Source organism: Mus pahari, chromosome 8 (genome assembly GCF_900095145.1).
Source record: "Mus pahari chromosome 8, PAHARI_EIJ_v1.1, whole genome shotgun sequence".
Lineage (NCBI taxonomy): Eukaryota > Metazoa > Chordata > Mammalia > Rodentia > Muridae > Mus > Mus pahari.
In genome coordinates this window covers 13,233,915-13,250,862 of record NC_034597.1, presented here as the reverse complement: position 1 = coordinate 13,250,862, position 16,948 = coordinate 13,233,915, and the positions used below count along the sequence as shown (strand labels likewise).

General features: G+C 40.8%; 1 protein-coding gene across 9 annotated transcripts in view; it reads right to left on the bottom strand.

Moving 5' to 3' along the window:
* Kat6b (lysine acetyltransferase 6B) overlaps positions 1–16,948 on the bottom strand; it is a 172,708-nt gene that overhangs the window by 33,690 nt on the left and 122,070 nt on the right. For 5 of the 9 annotated variants that reach the window (XM_029541941.1, XM_021202960.2, XM_029541943.1 and 2 more), the window contains exons 4-11: positions 16,832–16,948; positions 16,535–16,616; positions 13,766–13,898; positions 10,050–10,978; positions 8,974–9,095; positions 6,891–7,006; positions 4,405–4,546; positions 1,247–1,408 (exon numbers count right to left, since the gene is read on the bottom strand). In XM_029541941.1, coding sequence (XP_029397801.1) covers positions 1,247–1,408; positions 4,405–4,546; positions 6,891–7,006; positions 8,974–9,095; positions 10,050–10,978; positions 13,766–13,898; positions 16,535–16,616; positions 16,832–16,948 — 1,803 coding nt within the window. Of the gene's footprint in view, positions 1–1,246; positions 1,409–4,404; positions 4,547–6,890; positions 7,007–8,973; positions 9,096–10,049; positions 10,979–13,765; positions 13,899–16,534; positions 16,617–16,831 lie in introns of those variants that run through there. The other 4 variants (XM_021202961.2, XM_021202962.2, XM_029541944.1 and 1 more) reach the window with 4 other exon arrangements.

The window sequence follows — 16,948 nt, the reverse complement described above, 5'->3', positions numbered from 1 at the left end:
CAGTCAGTCAGTCAGTCAGTCAAAATAGCTGCACACTTATACTCCCAGGGATGAGACGGGAGGACCTCTGGATGTGTCTGGAGGGAGGAGCATTGAGGGATATATAATGGGACAGTCTTGCCATGCCATCTAGGCTGACCACAAATTTGTGTTCCTTTTGTCTTAGCCCTCTGAGTATTTATATTAGTGGCATATGCCACCACACTGGGAAGATAGTCTAGCTTCTTATTCCCTGTGAAAACAGCACTTCTACGAAGTGTTTCATGAACATTAAAGAAAAGCAGATCCAATAAAAGTCACTCATCTGCTGAGCTTCTGGATAATTACCGCCTCTGCGTGTGTAACCAGTCTTGGGTGCACACCCAAGGGAAGTTCAACACCTGGCAAACACATTCAAAATCAGCCCTCTTTCAAGATGCATGAGTTATCAATAGCAGTTTCTGAGCAGTTTCTTCTGGGGAAGAGCCCTGAACCAGTGAAAAGATGAGCCACTACACCTTAGTATGCAAACTCTTCCCCATGTTGATTGCTAGAGACAGGTAGGTTTCCTATAGGCAAGACTCCCTTAGAACTTAAAAACTACTGCACAGATCATGAGAGGCAGTGGTGGAAAACCAGCCATCTATCAACCAGACCATCAATTGCCAGTGGTGTTTTTGTTTTAATTACATTTATTCCTTGATATGTGTGTGGGTTGGGAGGCACAGGGCAGGGTAGGGGTGCATGTGAACAACTTATGGGGGTCAGTTCTCTCCTACCAAGCAGGTCCTGGACGTTTCTCAGGGGCCATCTCAGCAGCCCGCACCAATGCTCTAACACTGGATACTGCTGACCACGAGGGTAGGAAATGAGTCAGAGAGAGAGAGGCTGAGGTCTTAAGTGCTCCATCAGAAAGCTTCATGTGCACACCACTTAAAAGAAGAAAGAAGCTGAACATTTGGAAATCAAAGCAAAGAGACAGTCTACAAAGTGGTAATGAAATGTCACATGGTCGCTGTCAGCACAGCACAGGGTTCTGGGGTCCTTTACACACTTCCTAGGCACCATTTTGTTGTTTGTTTGTTTTGTTTCTTGTCTTTGTCTTTTCAAATGAGCTTTAAACAAAAAGCTGAGGTTTTCAGAAACATGAGCCACTTACTCAGATTATTGTCATAAAACAAAACAAAACAACCCTGTTCAAAGACCTGAGCTCCACTAAAGACATTTGCGAGCAAGGGAGAAAAGGCCACGCTGGCTCGTGGTTTACCTTGGAGAAGTATCCAACCAGATGACAGCCTTTTTCATCATTTTTTGTAAGGACATAAAAAAGGAATGGCTCAACATCATAATACAATGTTTTGTGGTCCAGGAAGAGCTTGGCTAACAAGCAAAGGTTTTGGCAATAAATTTTACTCATATTTCCATCAACCTGGAAAAAGAGAAACAGACAACATTATTTAACAGAAAAGTATCATCAGAATATAAACTTGCTTCTTCTGTATATCATTTTAAAAAGTGTATAATTTTATTTCTAAATCCTACACTCTAAGATTAAAATACTCCATTAAACAAAGACAGTGTTAACCAGGGAACAGCTGTTACTTGCAGAGTCAGAATCCCATCTTCCCTCTTGTTAAGGTAAATTCAAGACAGCTAACATCTCCTCCTTAAGCTCGTTCAAGAAACAGCAACGTTAGCAAAGTCACTTTCACTTGCAATTTATAATGAGTTAAAATTTATCAGGCATGCCCTCTTACTTTTAAATTGGAGCCAAGTAAATCTGAAAATTAAAGAAACAAATAAAAATTTCATCATGCATGTCAAACTTTTGTTATTTTCAAAAGGACTTCAAATAAAAATAATATAAATGAACTGCCTGAGTTATTCTGATTCTTCCAAAGTGTGGCATCCATTTTGATTTTATCCCAAGTATCATTTTAATATAACTGGAGAAGATACAATCTCTGTGTTGGGAATAATTACAGAAAGAGTAAGGTGAATTTAAACCTACAGTAAGTATAATGATTATAGTCTACTTCTCTTCAAAATAAAAGACTCAAGCTGGGACACTGAGGCCTCCACAGGAACTAAGGCACAGACACCAATGTCTTTGATCAAATGTAGTGACTTGCCAAGCAGAGCCCGCACTCTTCTTAGGGGAGACAGGTTTTGCTAACATGAGCTCTTTAACAATGAACTTGACCATTCCCAGGTCTCCTGTGGACCATACTGGTTCTTATACTGCACAAATTATTTTTAGATTTCATATAACTATTTCCCTTGGACAGAACCTTAGTCCCACACATAGCAACATAATCAAATACAGGCAACTGGTACTGAGGATACAATTCTCTCTTTAATTAAAGGAAGTTTTGATGTATTTGGGAGTATGGTCCTTTCGGAAACAGTGTTGTACACATGAAATAATGGCAATGTACATCTGTGCATCAGAAACAGAAATGAAAACCCTGAAACAATCTCTGAGCAACCAGAAAAGTCTAAGAAAAGAAACAGGTACAGAAGAGACTCACAAAACCCTGATCTGTGGTTACTGTTTACTTGTTTCTAAGTCACAGCAAAGATCTAAAAGTTTCCTTTCCAAAGCTGATACCTTCAATCAAGATGCTAGACTGGGGCCTTAGGGTTTCCTCCGCACCCTCGGGTAGGAATGAACTACACTTCTGGGTGGCTTTCATCTCTGTGCTTTCCAAACACATGCCTAACAAGACTGATTATCCTGCCCAGATGACTTCCTGATAGATTAGAGCGTCCACACACAGGCTTACTCATGATGATTTATTCAATAATTACTTAAGGCAAACAATGTGTTGTGCTGTCTGGGAAAAGATGAACAGTCATTTCAATTTTCTTTTGGTTAGAGGAAAAGCAACCAAGGCGCCAGGAAAGGATCAAATAGAAAAAAAGATCAAATAGCTGACACAACGCAAAGGCTCCCTGAGACCAACTCCGTACCTTGCCTTCTTGGGGCTGCCGGAGTGGCAGCCCAACAGTACATCAAGTGGGGTAACCTGTACTTGGTATCCTCTCCACCTCCCACCCTTTTACTGCTCAGAGATATGTGGCTGTTGACTAGAGGCATTTTTGGCTGTCACGAACGGACAGGTAGCACCAGCAGCAGCCAGGAGGTAGATGGCAGGATGTTGCTAAACACCTTAAAACGTACACTACAGTTCCTATGCAATATATTATTCAGCTTGAAATGCCAGTAGTACTCAGGCTGAGCAGCTTGTGCTTGGCCTTTAATAAGAAGTAATAGCGCAGCCTCACAAAGAATTCCACTTGCCCTTCAAGCTTACTAGAAAGAGCAGGAAGGTGCTTAAAAATAACACAGCAGTAGGTACCTGACCAGTCTAGAGAGGGGAAAAAAACCCTGTCTGAGAAGCCTCTTAGACACATGAGAAACTGATGACCTTCTCTTTATTACAATGGAGAGACACTGGAGGCCAGAGAAAAAGGCAGAATGATACACGGGAACATGGGCATTTGGAAAGAGAGACTCTAAAGGACACTGGTTTTCAGAAAAAGAAGACATCATGTCTGCTGTAGAAGGAAGGCTTGATCTGAGACCCTGAAGTGTAAACAATACACCAGGATGTAACAAAGAGGACAATACAACAAGGCACAGAAATGTGCAGCTAAAGCGAGGAGGGTTGCCGAGAACGGACAGTGACCCTGTGAACAGACAGGACCACCAAAGGAGAGCCTGGAGTCCACAGTATACAACTGATCAGCTAAACTGGACCCCCAAGCCTGACAGCAGATGCCTGGCTAAACAATGAAAATAAAGCAAGACTTTCTGCTACTTCGTCTGTCCTGAAAACTCAAAATATCTTCAAGAAACCTACAATGAGACCCAGGAACACAAGGGCTTCCTGTGACTAGCAAGGCTCTCTAGGGCAGCTGGCCAGAGACTGGGGAAGAGTCGCAACATCTGCTGGGATCTCTCCCCGAGGAGTTGTCCACCCTGGCAAGAACTGGACAGAAGCACAGGTGCTGCGTGCTAAGCAGATATGCACAGCTGCTCAGTTCCCTGGAAGAGGGAGTACCTGCCAGACACTGGCTGGAGCTGCTAAACAGAGCTAATTCCTCCTGCCAAAGAATGTGGAATTTACAAAGAGCCAAGGAGATCACTAATTCACTGGTGCATACTGTGCTGTAGAAAGAGATTTTAAAAAGCCCAAAAAAGTTGATGTGATGGAATAAGAATTCTTCATCAGTCTAAATGGTTGCTTAATGTAGTTAGATAAATACTCCAAACCATGGAGCTATTTTTAAAGAGCAGTGTGAATTCCAGTGCTAAGATTGAATACACACTGTACTATCTACACGCAAACCATCCAAGCACACAGTCAACAGTTAGGAATATTAGGGTTCAAAAAGACTTTTTTGTTTACACATGCTTACCTCAAATACTGAAAGATCTTTCCTTCGGTAAATCTCATTTGCTGGAGGATGAAACCATCCACACTTCTTTGAGTGTCTTAGCAAAATATTTTTACTCTTCATATATTTAAGACAGAATTCACACAGGTAAAGCTTTGGTAATCTGTCAAAGTTTAAAAATTAGAAAGTCTATCAGAGTGACTATACTGTTCAAGAGAGAAAAGCTAAACATCGTTCAATGTTCTCTAGACATAAAATGGCTATAAAATCTTTTGAAAACATTTTCAAAAAGGGAAAAAGAAGCCAGGTACAGTGGCATATACCCTCAACCCCAACAGTTGGTATCAGAGGTGGGAGGGAAATGGTCTCTAGGCTAGCTTGGTCTACACATCTAATTCCAGATCAGCCAGAGCTACACAGTGAGAGCCTGTCTGAAAACAAAACAAAACAAAACAAAACAAAACAAAACAAAACAAAACGGCGGAGGACAGGGTGTGGATAATCCAGTAATAAAGAAATATAAAGACCTTAAAATATTTTAAATAAAGCTTATAATAATGTGTGCTTATTTAACTCTGTGACCAACCATCAGGGTTTTCAGGCATGGCGTCACCACCTAAAAATCAACAATTCAGAATGCTATTCTTTAGTGTGACCAAGTATACTTTTAAAAATTCAGATTTAATGCTGTATTTTCAATAGTTTTAATGCAGAGTGCTATATCTAGAGTAATATTTTATTTATAAGTGAATTTATTATCTTTAAAATGATATGGATACCTATGAGGCAGAGGTCCTAAAATGTGGCTTTTATTTCTGCCTCTGGATGAGGAAGCTATATAATGTAATAGTCTAAAGTAGTGGACGCGAGTCCGACAGTCAAAAGATCACATTTGTTTTCTACCAATTCCACTGCTGCTTTAATTCTTAAATTAAAAAGTGTTTTGGGTTTTTGTCTGCAGTGTTATATTCTTAACTTAGTTATCTTCACTCAGTGCTACAGAATTACTAAGCACATGCTCTTTAATCTTCAGAAAGTAACGGTACCGAAACAAAGGGCTGAGGTTGCTAACACACATTTTATAGACATCCACTTCAGTGATTAAATCTTTAATTAAATCTTTCCAGACACTTTAAGCTATATGCACATATGATACAGATATGTAAACTATGCACACACACGTGTTCATGTACATACGTGGTATCAAGTGTTAGGTAATATGTGTATTTGTGAGGTAGACACAGTCCCCACTCTCCTATCGACCTCATTTTCATTCATGAAATCTCAGCTAAGCTGGTCTTCCACTGAGATTTAGAATAATAATAATCTTCTTCTTCTTCTTCTTCTTCTTCTTCTTCTTCTTCTTCTTCTTCTTCTTCTTCTTCTTCTTCTTCTTCTTCTTCTTCTTCTAACAAAACCATTTTTTGAGATGTAATCTCACTTTGCAGTTTTGGTTGGTTGGGAGGGTAAAAACCCAAGATTCTACTAATACCATGTGACTTGATGTGGGCATCAGAAGAAAAGAAATGTTGGGTGATATAGTTGGTTGCTAAGACACTCTAATTTTAGTTCAAGAAAAGCAGGAAACTGACAACAGTGTCTGTTCTTTTTAATGTTGGTTGTAAAGGGCTTTAAGTGACTTGGGAAGGGTCTCTGACAGTTACCTGCCACCTACTACTTCCTCCTACTTTTTCTATTGCTTATTTCCTGGGAGAAGAATCATGAAAAAACAAAGGATGAGAAATTATTGATAAAACCTACATCCTTAACTAAAAGAAAGCCAGTGTAGTGACTATATCAAGCTACTAAATGACTATTGCTTTCTCTGATTTGTTCTATATAAAACCAGCAATTGCCCTACTAACCAAACAAAAACAGGATGGCCTCAAAAGGCAAAGAGAACTTTATCTCTCGTTTGGTTTTGTTTTTTTTTTGTTTGTTTGTTTTGTTTTGTTTTGTTTTTTTGAGACAAGAGTTTTTCTGTGTAGTCCTGGCTGTTCTGGAACTAGATCTGTAGACCTGGCTGGCCTTGAACTCAGAGATCTGCCTGCCTCTGTTTCCCAGAGTGCTGGGATTAAAGGTGAGTGCCACCACCTCCTGGCTCAAAGAGAAATTTACACTACCCATGGCAATATACACAAACAGCACAAACACACCACAGAAGAAAGCTGATGGCAAGGACTTCTGGCTGACTACCAAAATTTATGTTTATTTATTCATTCACTCATTACTTTTTGGAGACATGGTTATCAACAGAATATATACTGGCAAATATGGCCTTCAACCTCTGACCTTCCTGCCTCAACTCCAAGGCGCTCATGCATAGGTGCGCACACCATGACCTGTTTTCTGTGGGGTGTGATGATGGAAGCCTGGCATACTCAGCAAGCGCTCTCCCAGCTGAGCAGTGTCCCTGGAACCCAAGTGTACTTCCCAAAGCATTTCATTCCTGCTGTAGAACGGAGCTTCCCAGCCTTCCCACACAGTCGGCCAGGCTCAGTCCCTACCTTGCATATTCCTGTGGGTAAGGCGAGGAGTACCAGGTTTGGATTTCGTATTTTCCGAACTCTATTACTGATGGGTACCGACCACAGTCTTCCACTCCACTTTCACACTCTATTTTCTGATAAACAACAACAACAACAAATCATGATAAAATATAAACTCCAAGAAAAGAGAGTGTTTCATTTACATTGTTTCTTCTTTTTCATTTGAAGCTACCCAAACATGCCATTGATCTTAATTATGAATTTGTATATTGTTAAAACAGAAAACATTAAGCATCTTTGTACATAATTCATATGCATGAAAATAATATCCAACAAATATGACAAATGGGTAATAAGTGTGTGATGCAAGTAAATCCCAGAGTCTATATACCTGGGTATAACAACAAACTGCAATGCATCCGAACTGCAATTAGGAGATGGTGCAGCTGCTGGTCCATACCCTTGCAGGTCCCTGCTCCAACAGGAAGCTGTATGTCAGCTCCTGTGAGTTATCACTTGTGCCTTGTGAAGTGGAGAAGCCCAGTTACTTCTCCTTCTGCCATGAAGCAAGCAAGCTACATGAGATGAGGCTGTGCAATCACTGCGTGGCCTCAGTGTCTACTGTACTGTCTGGCATATATAAAAGGACATATATCTTGAACAAAACCCCTAGCTTTGGAGCTGGCAAGATGGCTTAGGTGAGGTATTTACTGCCAAGATGGATAATCTGGTCTCTAGAACCCAGATGAAAGAAAGAATTAATTCTTGTAAACTGTCCTCTGACCTCCACGCCTGTACCAAGGCACTGGCATGCAGAACCCTCTCCCCTGACAAAGAGATTAATGCAATTTAAAAAAAATAAGCTTCATCATGTTATAAAGGGCTTTAGGGTTGCATTATCATTCAGATATTAACTATTGTCCCTTACTTTTCTGTAGGACTATCCTCACTCCATACACAAAGAAAAATGTCAAAGAGAGAAACCTGACACTTGCTATGGCTGCAGGAGAGCAAACACGAAGTGTCTGTCAAGGGCAGAGTAAGGAATGACCATCCATAATCCATACTTGTTCTTCAGATCAACGCACCACAAGTCTTCAGCATGACTGGGTGCTGCTAAAAACAAAGCTAGAAGCCCACGGCAGACAGCGTGAGCTAAAGGGCAGAGGGGGATAGCTGGCCGCACACCACTTACTGTCTACTGATGGGAAAACAGTGCAATTACTTGTATGTCTTTGAAAAGTCTACAGCCTTACTTCTTCATGTCTGCTGACAGTAACAGAAGTGGACCTGACATGGTAAGTGGAACCATTTAGAGAAATTACTAGACAGTAAAAATGAAGATACTTCAATTGATTATAAAAGACAACACTGCACTCATCAATGCCAGAAAGCTAAAAATGGCCACATTTTCATATGGCTAGCCATCTGCGTCAGGACTATTGGTAAACTGAGAAGGGATGTGCTTTTTGGTTACAATTTGAAATTGTTATTTTCCAAATGTGGACAAAAATTATTAGAAATCTTTTTAGAATCTTTATCTTATTCTTTATTCTGTGTTTGAGAGAATGCATGCTTGTGTGGACCTCTGCGCTGCGCTGAGCTTCTGTGTAAGTCAGAGGACAACTTTTGGGAGCTGGCTCTCTTCACCATGGCTGTTGGGGTTTGAACTCGGCTGTCAGGTTTGCAAAGCAAATACCTTTACCCACAAAGCCATCTTGCTGCCGTTACTATTATCTTTTTGGTTTTTCTCTATGGAGCCCCGGCTGTCCTGAAACGCCTGTAGACCAGGCTGCCCTTGAATTCAGAGATAGGCCTGCACCTGCCTCTGGAATGTTGGGATTAAAGGTGTGTGCCACCACAGCCAGTTAATTATTATTCTGTAATTATTGTTCTATCTGCATAACTAGTACTGCTTTGGTCTGTTTTGTGAGATCAGTTGAGTCTTCTATTTTGAAAAGAAGAGATAGTCTACATTTATTGCTATAGCTTAAAAAAAAAAAGGCATAAGCATTAAAGAGCCACAAAGGACTCTACAGCCTCTCTGCAAGGTTAGAAGTCCCACAACTCTCATTACTGCTGTGTTGGATCTGGGCCTTACCTCCCAAGACAGTTCCTGGGCCTGCTTAAAAATGTCTAGATCCTCTTCAGTCACGATATCCTTATTTCCCATCAGACTTACATCTGTACTTTCTTGTTTGATGCTTATTTTAATTTCAGTATCTGTCATTGAAAACCAGCAGAAAGTGTGTTCAGTGATTTGAAGCATGGGGGACCAGTGCATACTACCAAAAACAGTACTGAATCAGCACGGTGGGCAATGGGATCTCTTTTTGCATTGAGCGGTATAAGCTTATATAGCCAACCCTGCTCACAGATCCAACAGTAACTCTTTCCCTACTACATACATCACTGTCATCTTTCTATAACAAATACAAGGGAAAGTAAGAACAATACAAGGCAAAACATATTTTTCAACCAAGATAAGAAGGGATGTCTAGTTATAACATTACCATCATTAGTTTTGAGCTCATAAAATCTACCAATTTCTCCAAATGACATATTTTGGCTTTTTGTTGGATAAAGGGTAACAAATGTAATGGGCCAACTTGTTCACTGAACTTTTGAAATCAGTCTCCTTCCTAAGGTGAATGGGTAAACATGCAAACACACTCAAATCCAATGCACACTCCACAGAAGCACGGATCAGGCTCTGCTGAGACGGACGCAGGATGAACTTTGCTATGAGAAAGCAATGGAGCAGAGGGAGAGGCAGAGCTGAAACCTGGCTGGAAGCGTTGCCAGCACACAACAAGGCAGCACTGGCTACAAGAGGCAGCATGGGAGAGGGCACGGCACAAGCGTGGTGGTGGCTACTCATGCGGACTACAAAGCCAGGAGCAACGCTATGAAGGTATCTGGAGGGGGAAGTGCCTAGTGCCACTACAAATGGAAATAAATAATAGAAGGCTGGAGATATTAGTTGGAAAAACATTTTTTGGAGGTTTAGACAGAATTAGGAAAAGGTCAAAGTCTCACTGCATGTGTGTCAAAGTGAAGAGCACAGAGAAAGAGCCAGAGCCTATGTCACGGGCGGGCAGGAGTTGATTTCGTGGCTCTCTGGGGTTGGGGGGAGGGTGGGCGGAGGTTGGGCTGGAGCTTTCACCTTTTGCTTACCATTATCCTGATCAGGGTTAATCCTTCCGTCTGCCAAGCTCCCCTTCCCTGGTGACGGGGTCCCCATCTGAGGGGTCACTTTATATTTTAATCTGCCTAGCATCCTGTGCTTTTTAAGAAAAGTTGTTCGCTTGAAGTGAGCAATGGCTTTAAAAATATGTCCTCTAGTCATCCCCCAGCTACAGGAGGAGCGAGAGAGAAACCTGCTCCTAAAATCTCTTTTTCCAAAGAAACGGGCTTTAGCCTTTGCCGTGGAAGAGAATTCAGTTTTACGACGCATGCGTTTGGGTGGTGCATAACTTGGGTGTCCCTTTTTTCGAGACTGTCCCTGAGTGGTATAGATATGAGAAAGTCCATCAAAGAGTGCCTTCAGCTGGCTGCTGTTAGTGAGACTGCTAAAGGAGGGCTCACTGCACTGGCTGGAAGAGCTCTGGGTAGAGGTAGAGGAGGTGGAAGTGCTGGACTTTTGTGAACTGGGGCTCTGACCAGAGATGGGGACGGGGGGCGGAAGTGCAGAAGGTGCAGGTTTTAGCTTTTGTGTGGTACCTGTAGCCAACACATGAGAAGTGCATGACTGTTTCTGAGAGACCTTTTTCCTTGGACGATAGTGCTTTGAAAAGTCTATTATTTCACCTCGGGATCTGCGACCATCAGGTGATGGTGTAAAAAACTTAGTAAGGCCATCAATGAGCCCTTTGGTTTTCTTGTTAACTTTAAGTGTAGAGGCAGAAATGTAGGTGGAGGAGGTGGTGGTTTTGGTGGTGGCACCAGGCCGGGTGGGGTCTGTAACAGCCAATCTGCTGCTTGAGTCCTTCCCAGACGCAGCATGACCAGATGAAGGTGTGGTACAGACTTTAGTCTTTTGACCCCTACCAGGTGACCCCCTTCCTGTGAATGCACTCATGGATCCTTCATCACTGGTTACAGACCTAGGCAAGAATTTAGAGAATAGTATCAGCATTAAATAACAGAACTATAAAGGCATCTAATAACAAATCTATAGAAACTAGATGCATAGTCAATGTACTTGAACTTGAGAAGATTCACTGCAACTTTAAGACTGGGTTTTTGTGGGTGCCACCACCTATGTGTTTCTTGGCTAGAAAATAGCTTCTGTTTGTGTGTCAGGATCCTCCCAAGGCCTGTCAACAGGCACTAGGAGAATCCACATGGACTCAAGGACAGTACAAGGAAGAAGAATTTTGCAGATACTAAAAACACCCAATGCTTTCGGTATAATTAGACAAAAAATAAGTCATCCCCAGTGTTGTTACAAGTAATTATGATTTCCTGAAATGCCCTTTAAGAAGTCTTAGAGGAAGTAGGTCATATGTCTGATCCAGAGTAGAAGAATATACTCATTTCTAGGTAGAAGTAATTTTTCACTTACTTTGAAAAACTACAGCAGTACAATCTGGGTATGTCTATAAATTTGTACTGAAAAATAAAAATAAAGGTATACTCTTCTAGCTTATGCTTAGCATGATAAACAGCCAATAATACTAGGAGAAAAGACAATTACAGCATAAAATATTGCTGAAAAAAGGACAATTGCAAAAAAACAGAAAAACAAAAACAAAAAACTGAAGAAATGATTAAAGAGAAGCTGCAGCAGGTCGGACATGGCATGGGAAGTCTGGTGGAGAAGCAGCACATTTACCATGGTCATTACCAGACACTTGGCCCAAGAACCCCTGCCTCCTACTGGGACTGACATTGCCCTTCGTGGGGTGTTGGGCTCTGGCCATACTGCTGTAGGAGGTCACTCCACAAACACAGCTGCCCACAGGAACAGCGTTGACCGCCTGGACCGCCCTTGGGCAGGCTTGGGAAGCTACCCACTTCGCAGGAGGAATTTAGGCAACAGAACCATTTGCATATGATCATGACAATGCCGAGGCTCAAAGTTACTCATTTAGCTGAAAGCTAATGGAGAAATGGAAGCCTGAGAATGGTATGATAACAAATTACCAGAACACCTTAAATAATTACAAATAGACCACGTTTTAGTGCCTATCTTGTACACAAAGATTTAATGAACCAATTTCTGTAAGGTTCATCTGAGGTGGCTCAACTGCCAGGAACTTCACCTGGCACCACTATTTCAGCCACATCAGGTGAACACTGGAGATCTCTGGGGTCACTAGAAGACACAGTGAGGGTTAGTGACAAACAACTCATCCAGGCTAAAATGTCTGCATTATAAAGCTGCATCTGGGCTGGACCTGGAGTAGACTGGCCACAAAGGACAATAGACTTATAAAGCATGGAAAAGAAAATCTCCCCAGTCTGTCTTAAAAATTCCTGAGCTCAAAGGACAATTCTGGACAAATGAGAAGTTAGGGTTGGTGCCAGGTACAATTTTCAGCTGTGTCCTTTGTTTAGAAAGTTTATATTCTAATTTGGATTTTATAAACGAACCTTGAGGATACGGTCCCTTTTCAAGAACAATGCCTACACAGGAAAAATGAGAGGAAAAAAAAAAAACCACATAATTTCTACTTCAAATGACACTAAAATGAACGATTTTTTCATAAATGTTTTATATTTGTTTCTAGAAATTAACAAGCAAAAATCCATTTAAAAATGTCTACCATTCCAGTTAAAGGGCCTTCATTTCACTAAAAAAAACCCAACAACAATAACAACAAAAAAACCCAAAAAAAACAAAAGACCTCTGGGAAGGGGCGTGTACTTTCTACTTCTCCTTTGGAAGATGAAGTGCAGACGAGCTTCAATACAGTGAACCTCTTCAGGTGAAATAAGGGGGAAAAGAGATACAAGTAAGCTTCAGGGTAGGTTTTCAAGGCGGGAAGAATACCTTCCTGTGTATAAAGCACAGGGCCTCTGTCCTTAAGCCCCCAAGACAGCCTGAGCTGTCCAGTAATTCACTCTGTAGACCAGGCTGGCCTAAAACTCTTTGCCTCTCACATGCTGGGGTTAAAGGCCTGTGCTACCACGCTCAGCCCCGTGTATGTGTTTCTTAATACTGACAGCTGAATCTATATTCTATAGAGGTTAAAAATGCATTCTCTTCATCTTTTTTTCAGCTAACCTTTAATGACAATTAGACAACAGAAAGAAGTTGGAAATGGGACTATCGTAGCAGACTTGGGGGTTACTGCAAAATATTTCATCTGTATTTCTGCACACATATGCACCTGCCGAATGGACCCATCTAACTTTTTACAGGACAATCATTTATAGGTTTCTCAGAGGCTACTATTTTGGAGAAGAAATCTAAAAAACAAAACAAAACAAAAAACAGTGATAATATTACATTAACATCAGAAGGGAGATTTATTATTTTTTTAATGCTATCTGGAATGATAATGAAACTCTCTAAAGACATGAACAAAATAATTTTTGGTTTAAAAAAATTCCTGTGAAAATATTTATAAAATGAAGCTGTTTTAATGCTCAGCCAATAAAAAAGGCTGAGGAAGTTTGTAGTTCTTACAACACTTCCATCTTTGCTGCTTGAAACATGTCAGTCGGTATCAAAGCTACTGCCAAGAGAAGACCCCAAAATACCAAGTGTAGTTACAAATGCTATTTTTGAGGGGAAAATCCCACAGCTTATGCAAAAGGAAAATACTTATTGAATTTAGAAAAATTATGCTAAAAAAAATCTGACAAAATTCGAGGGGATTACAATTACCTACATTTTTTAAAGCACAACATAAAAGATTTCTTTTAATAAGATCTCAACCTACAACAATCGTTGCTTTAATTTATTTTTCGGTCGTCCAATGGGTTTTGCATATCGCCGTTTTATTTGTGCAGCTTTCTCATGAAGTAGTTTTCTTCCCTTTTTCTTTGGTCTGCAGACTTGGCAAATCCACATCCCTGAATTAATATATATATGAAAAAAAAATTTAATGTTTCACTTAAGTTGAAGATATTAAATATAACCCTGTAGTTGTAATCTGACCACGGACGCCTGTATGCAGATCTTTCTCTAGAAAAGTGGGTCACTCCCTGCTGCTCTCTTTAGAAAGGACACTGCTGAAGGTCAAGGACCCCGGGTCAAAGTGTTGAGAGCAGGGGCTGGACCTGGCTGACCCCTCTTCCCTAAAGCTGTTCCCCATTAAGCCACCCGCCACCCCATACTCACCCAGGGAAACGTGTGTGTGTGTGTGTGTGTGTGTGTGTGTGTGTGTGTGTATGTGTGTGTGTGTGGGTGTGTGTCTGTGAATGTCTGTCTGCCTGTCTGTCTGTGTGTGAATGCATGCCATGTGTACATGCCCACAAAGGTCAGAGAAGGCACTGGATACTCTGGAACTGTTATATGTAGTTGTGCACTGCCTGGTTCTCTGGGAAAACAGGATATGTTCCTAACCACGGAGCCATCTCTCCAGCCCAAGCCATAAGCTATTTATCTTTTATTTCTTTCTTATCACTTGGGAGAAAGTTTTTAAGTCAATCAATCAGACTTTTGAACTTCCATAGGAGAAAAAAAAAATTGTTTTATCAATCGCTTTTGGAAATTTCCAACACTAATGGTTATGAGTTTAAGTATTTTAAAATTAAAACTTAACAATTTTAGGTCTCTGGCACTATAATAACTGAAATTACATATCTAGCATATTAAAAAAAACCAAAAGATGTGACTATTATAGACAAGTTTAGTAGATCAAAAGCTCCAATTCAAATCAGTGGGGAACTGAGGAAACAATTCGCTGAACTCCCTGGAGGGAGAATAGCTACCTCCTATTCTTCACAAGAACTGTTCAGTCTTCTCCCTTTCCCTCTTCATTAGCTAAGGTCTCAAGTAGCCCAGGCTGGACTTGAACTCTAGATCCTCCTGCTTCAGTCTCCCAAGTGCTGGGATCAAAGGTGTGAGTTACCACAACCTGTTACAAAAAGTTTATACACTAACTAGAAGAAGTTAAAAATGATAACTCATTGCACAAACATCTCTCTACTAAAATGTAATTTCCATGGGGTGGGGATAGAAATCATATAAACCAAGGCAAACAACCCTACGTGAAAAATAGAATGTGGCAAACACCAGGAATCTAAATCTGATTAATATTTATGTAAAGCTAAAGGTATAAGTACTTGAACCTCAAAGGAAAAATGATTAAAGCATAAAACAGGTACTTCACAATGATGAGAATCAATAATCAAATACAGAAGTTCAGGGTCTCAACTAAAAGGGAAAAGTCATAATTTTTTCCTTACTACCAAACTGATTTAAAATATTAAGACTATAGTTTTATCAAATCTAAGATATTACTACTCATAAGATGAAAATTATTTTAAAGATGTTAAAAGGTAAAAAAGGAAGTATGTCTTTGGCTCAGTGGTTCTATTAGCATTGTCATGAGGATAATTCCTCATACACTGGTGGTCAGTATAAAAACTGACAGTCTTTCAAGTAAGTGGCCTCTAATTAGAGAATTCCCCTCTACAAATTTATCTTCAGGTGTAAGGGAAACACTTGAAGTATCTACTGTAGAGAATTGGTTAATTAAATCAATTATGGTTCATTTATACATGAGACTGCAAAATCAAATACCTTCAGAAAGCACCTCGACTGCATGTGACTAAAGCAAATTAGAACACGTGACAATAGGGAGCAGTGACAGGGTGGCAAATCAAAGCATGCATGCCCCATTGAGACAACTCAAGGTATAATTGAAAAGTATCGTGCCAACAAAGCTTATTTATGGCCCACAAGCAGGTCTGGAAGCCCTGCTCTGTGTTATGGTGCTCAACATGACTCCTGTAAAATCATGTTTAGGAGGGCGAGCAATGATATGAGGATGCTTACCATCTACTATTGAGAAGAGAAAAACTCAAAGTTACACACACATGTGCAGAATGCTCCCTTGAAAAGGGCATGTAGAAGCAGGAACCTATTGGTAACTATTTTCCCCCCTTTATGTTTCTCTTATGTTTGTATTCTCTATACCTTCTACAATGTCAATACATACATACTATTAATAAAAGGGCAAGCTCATTTTTTAAATGTTTAATATATTGCAAACATGAGGGCAGGGACATGGCTGACTTACACAAATAAACAGAGAAGAAAACTCCATATTACACCAGATACAGAGAATTCCAATGTTCATGCATTTAAACATCAACAGCCAAACCCTGGTGATGGCTTCCTGTTTTAGTACTCTGAAGTCATCAGTGTCATCATGAATTTTATAAATACGAAATTCACTTCCTTTACCGGATAATACAGACAGGGCTATTACACTCCTGACAAGAGAACCCTCTTCCTCTCAAGGTCTGAATTCTTGTGTTGTTACCCTGAACCAAATGACTTCAGAATACTCTTCTACTGAAACCTGCAACAACATGGGGTGGGAGTGGGATCTCCCAGACGCCACAAGCTGGTTAGCAGGTAAGTGCTTTGCTTGTCTGTTTCACAGTGCTGGGAACTCCATCAGGCCTCACACAGCTAGGCGGGTGCTCTACCACGCACCTGCCTCCCAGCTCATTTTTAATATGGTTGGAAAGTTCACCTTTTGGCATTCTGGAAAGTGGTGGGTCACAGCACTCCATATGGAATCCTCTATCACAGGAATCACAAAAAAGCATATTATCCTGTAATACAACAGATTAGAGACTAGTTGAGACTAAGACCAGTTGAAGAACATCAACACCCAAGTTACCAGGTTAACCTTAAGATGTAATAAAGGAGCCACAATTTCCCAGTGTGGTGCACCATCACCAATGTTTAAACACTGCAACATTGTGTTGGAGGAAGAGCGCACCTATCCATCACCTCCCTGGTGCTGGGATGTGAGGAGCGTACTCACTGCATTTTTGCCCTGGACTCGACATGCACTGCACGTCTTGCACTCGATGCACTGCCACCTCAAGGCCTTCACATTTGCGGTTAATTCAGGACAAAACTTCAAACAGGATGGGTGTCC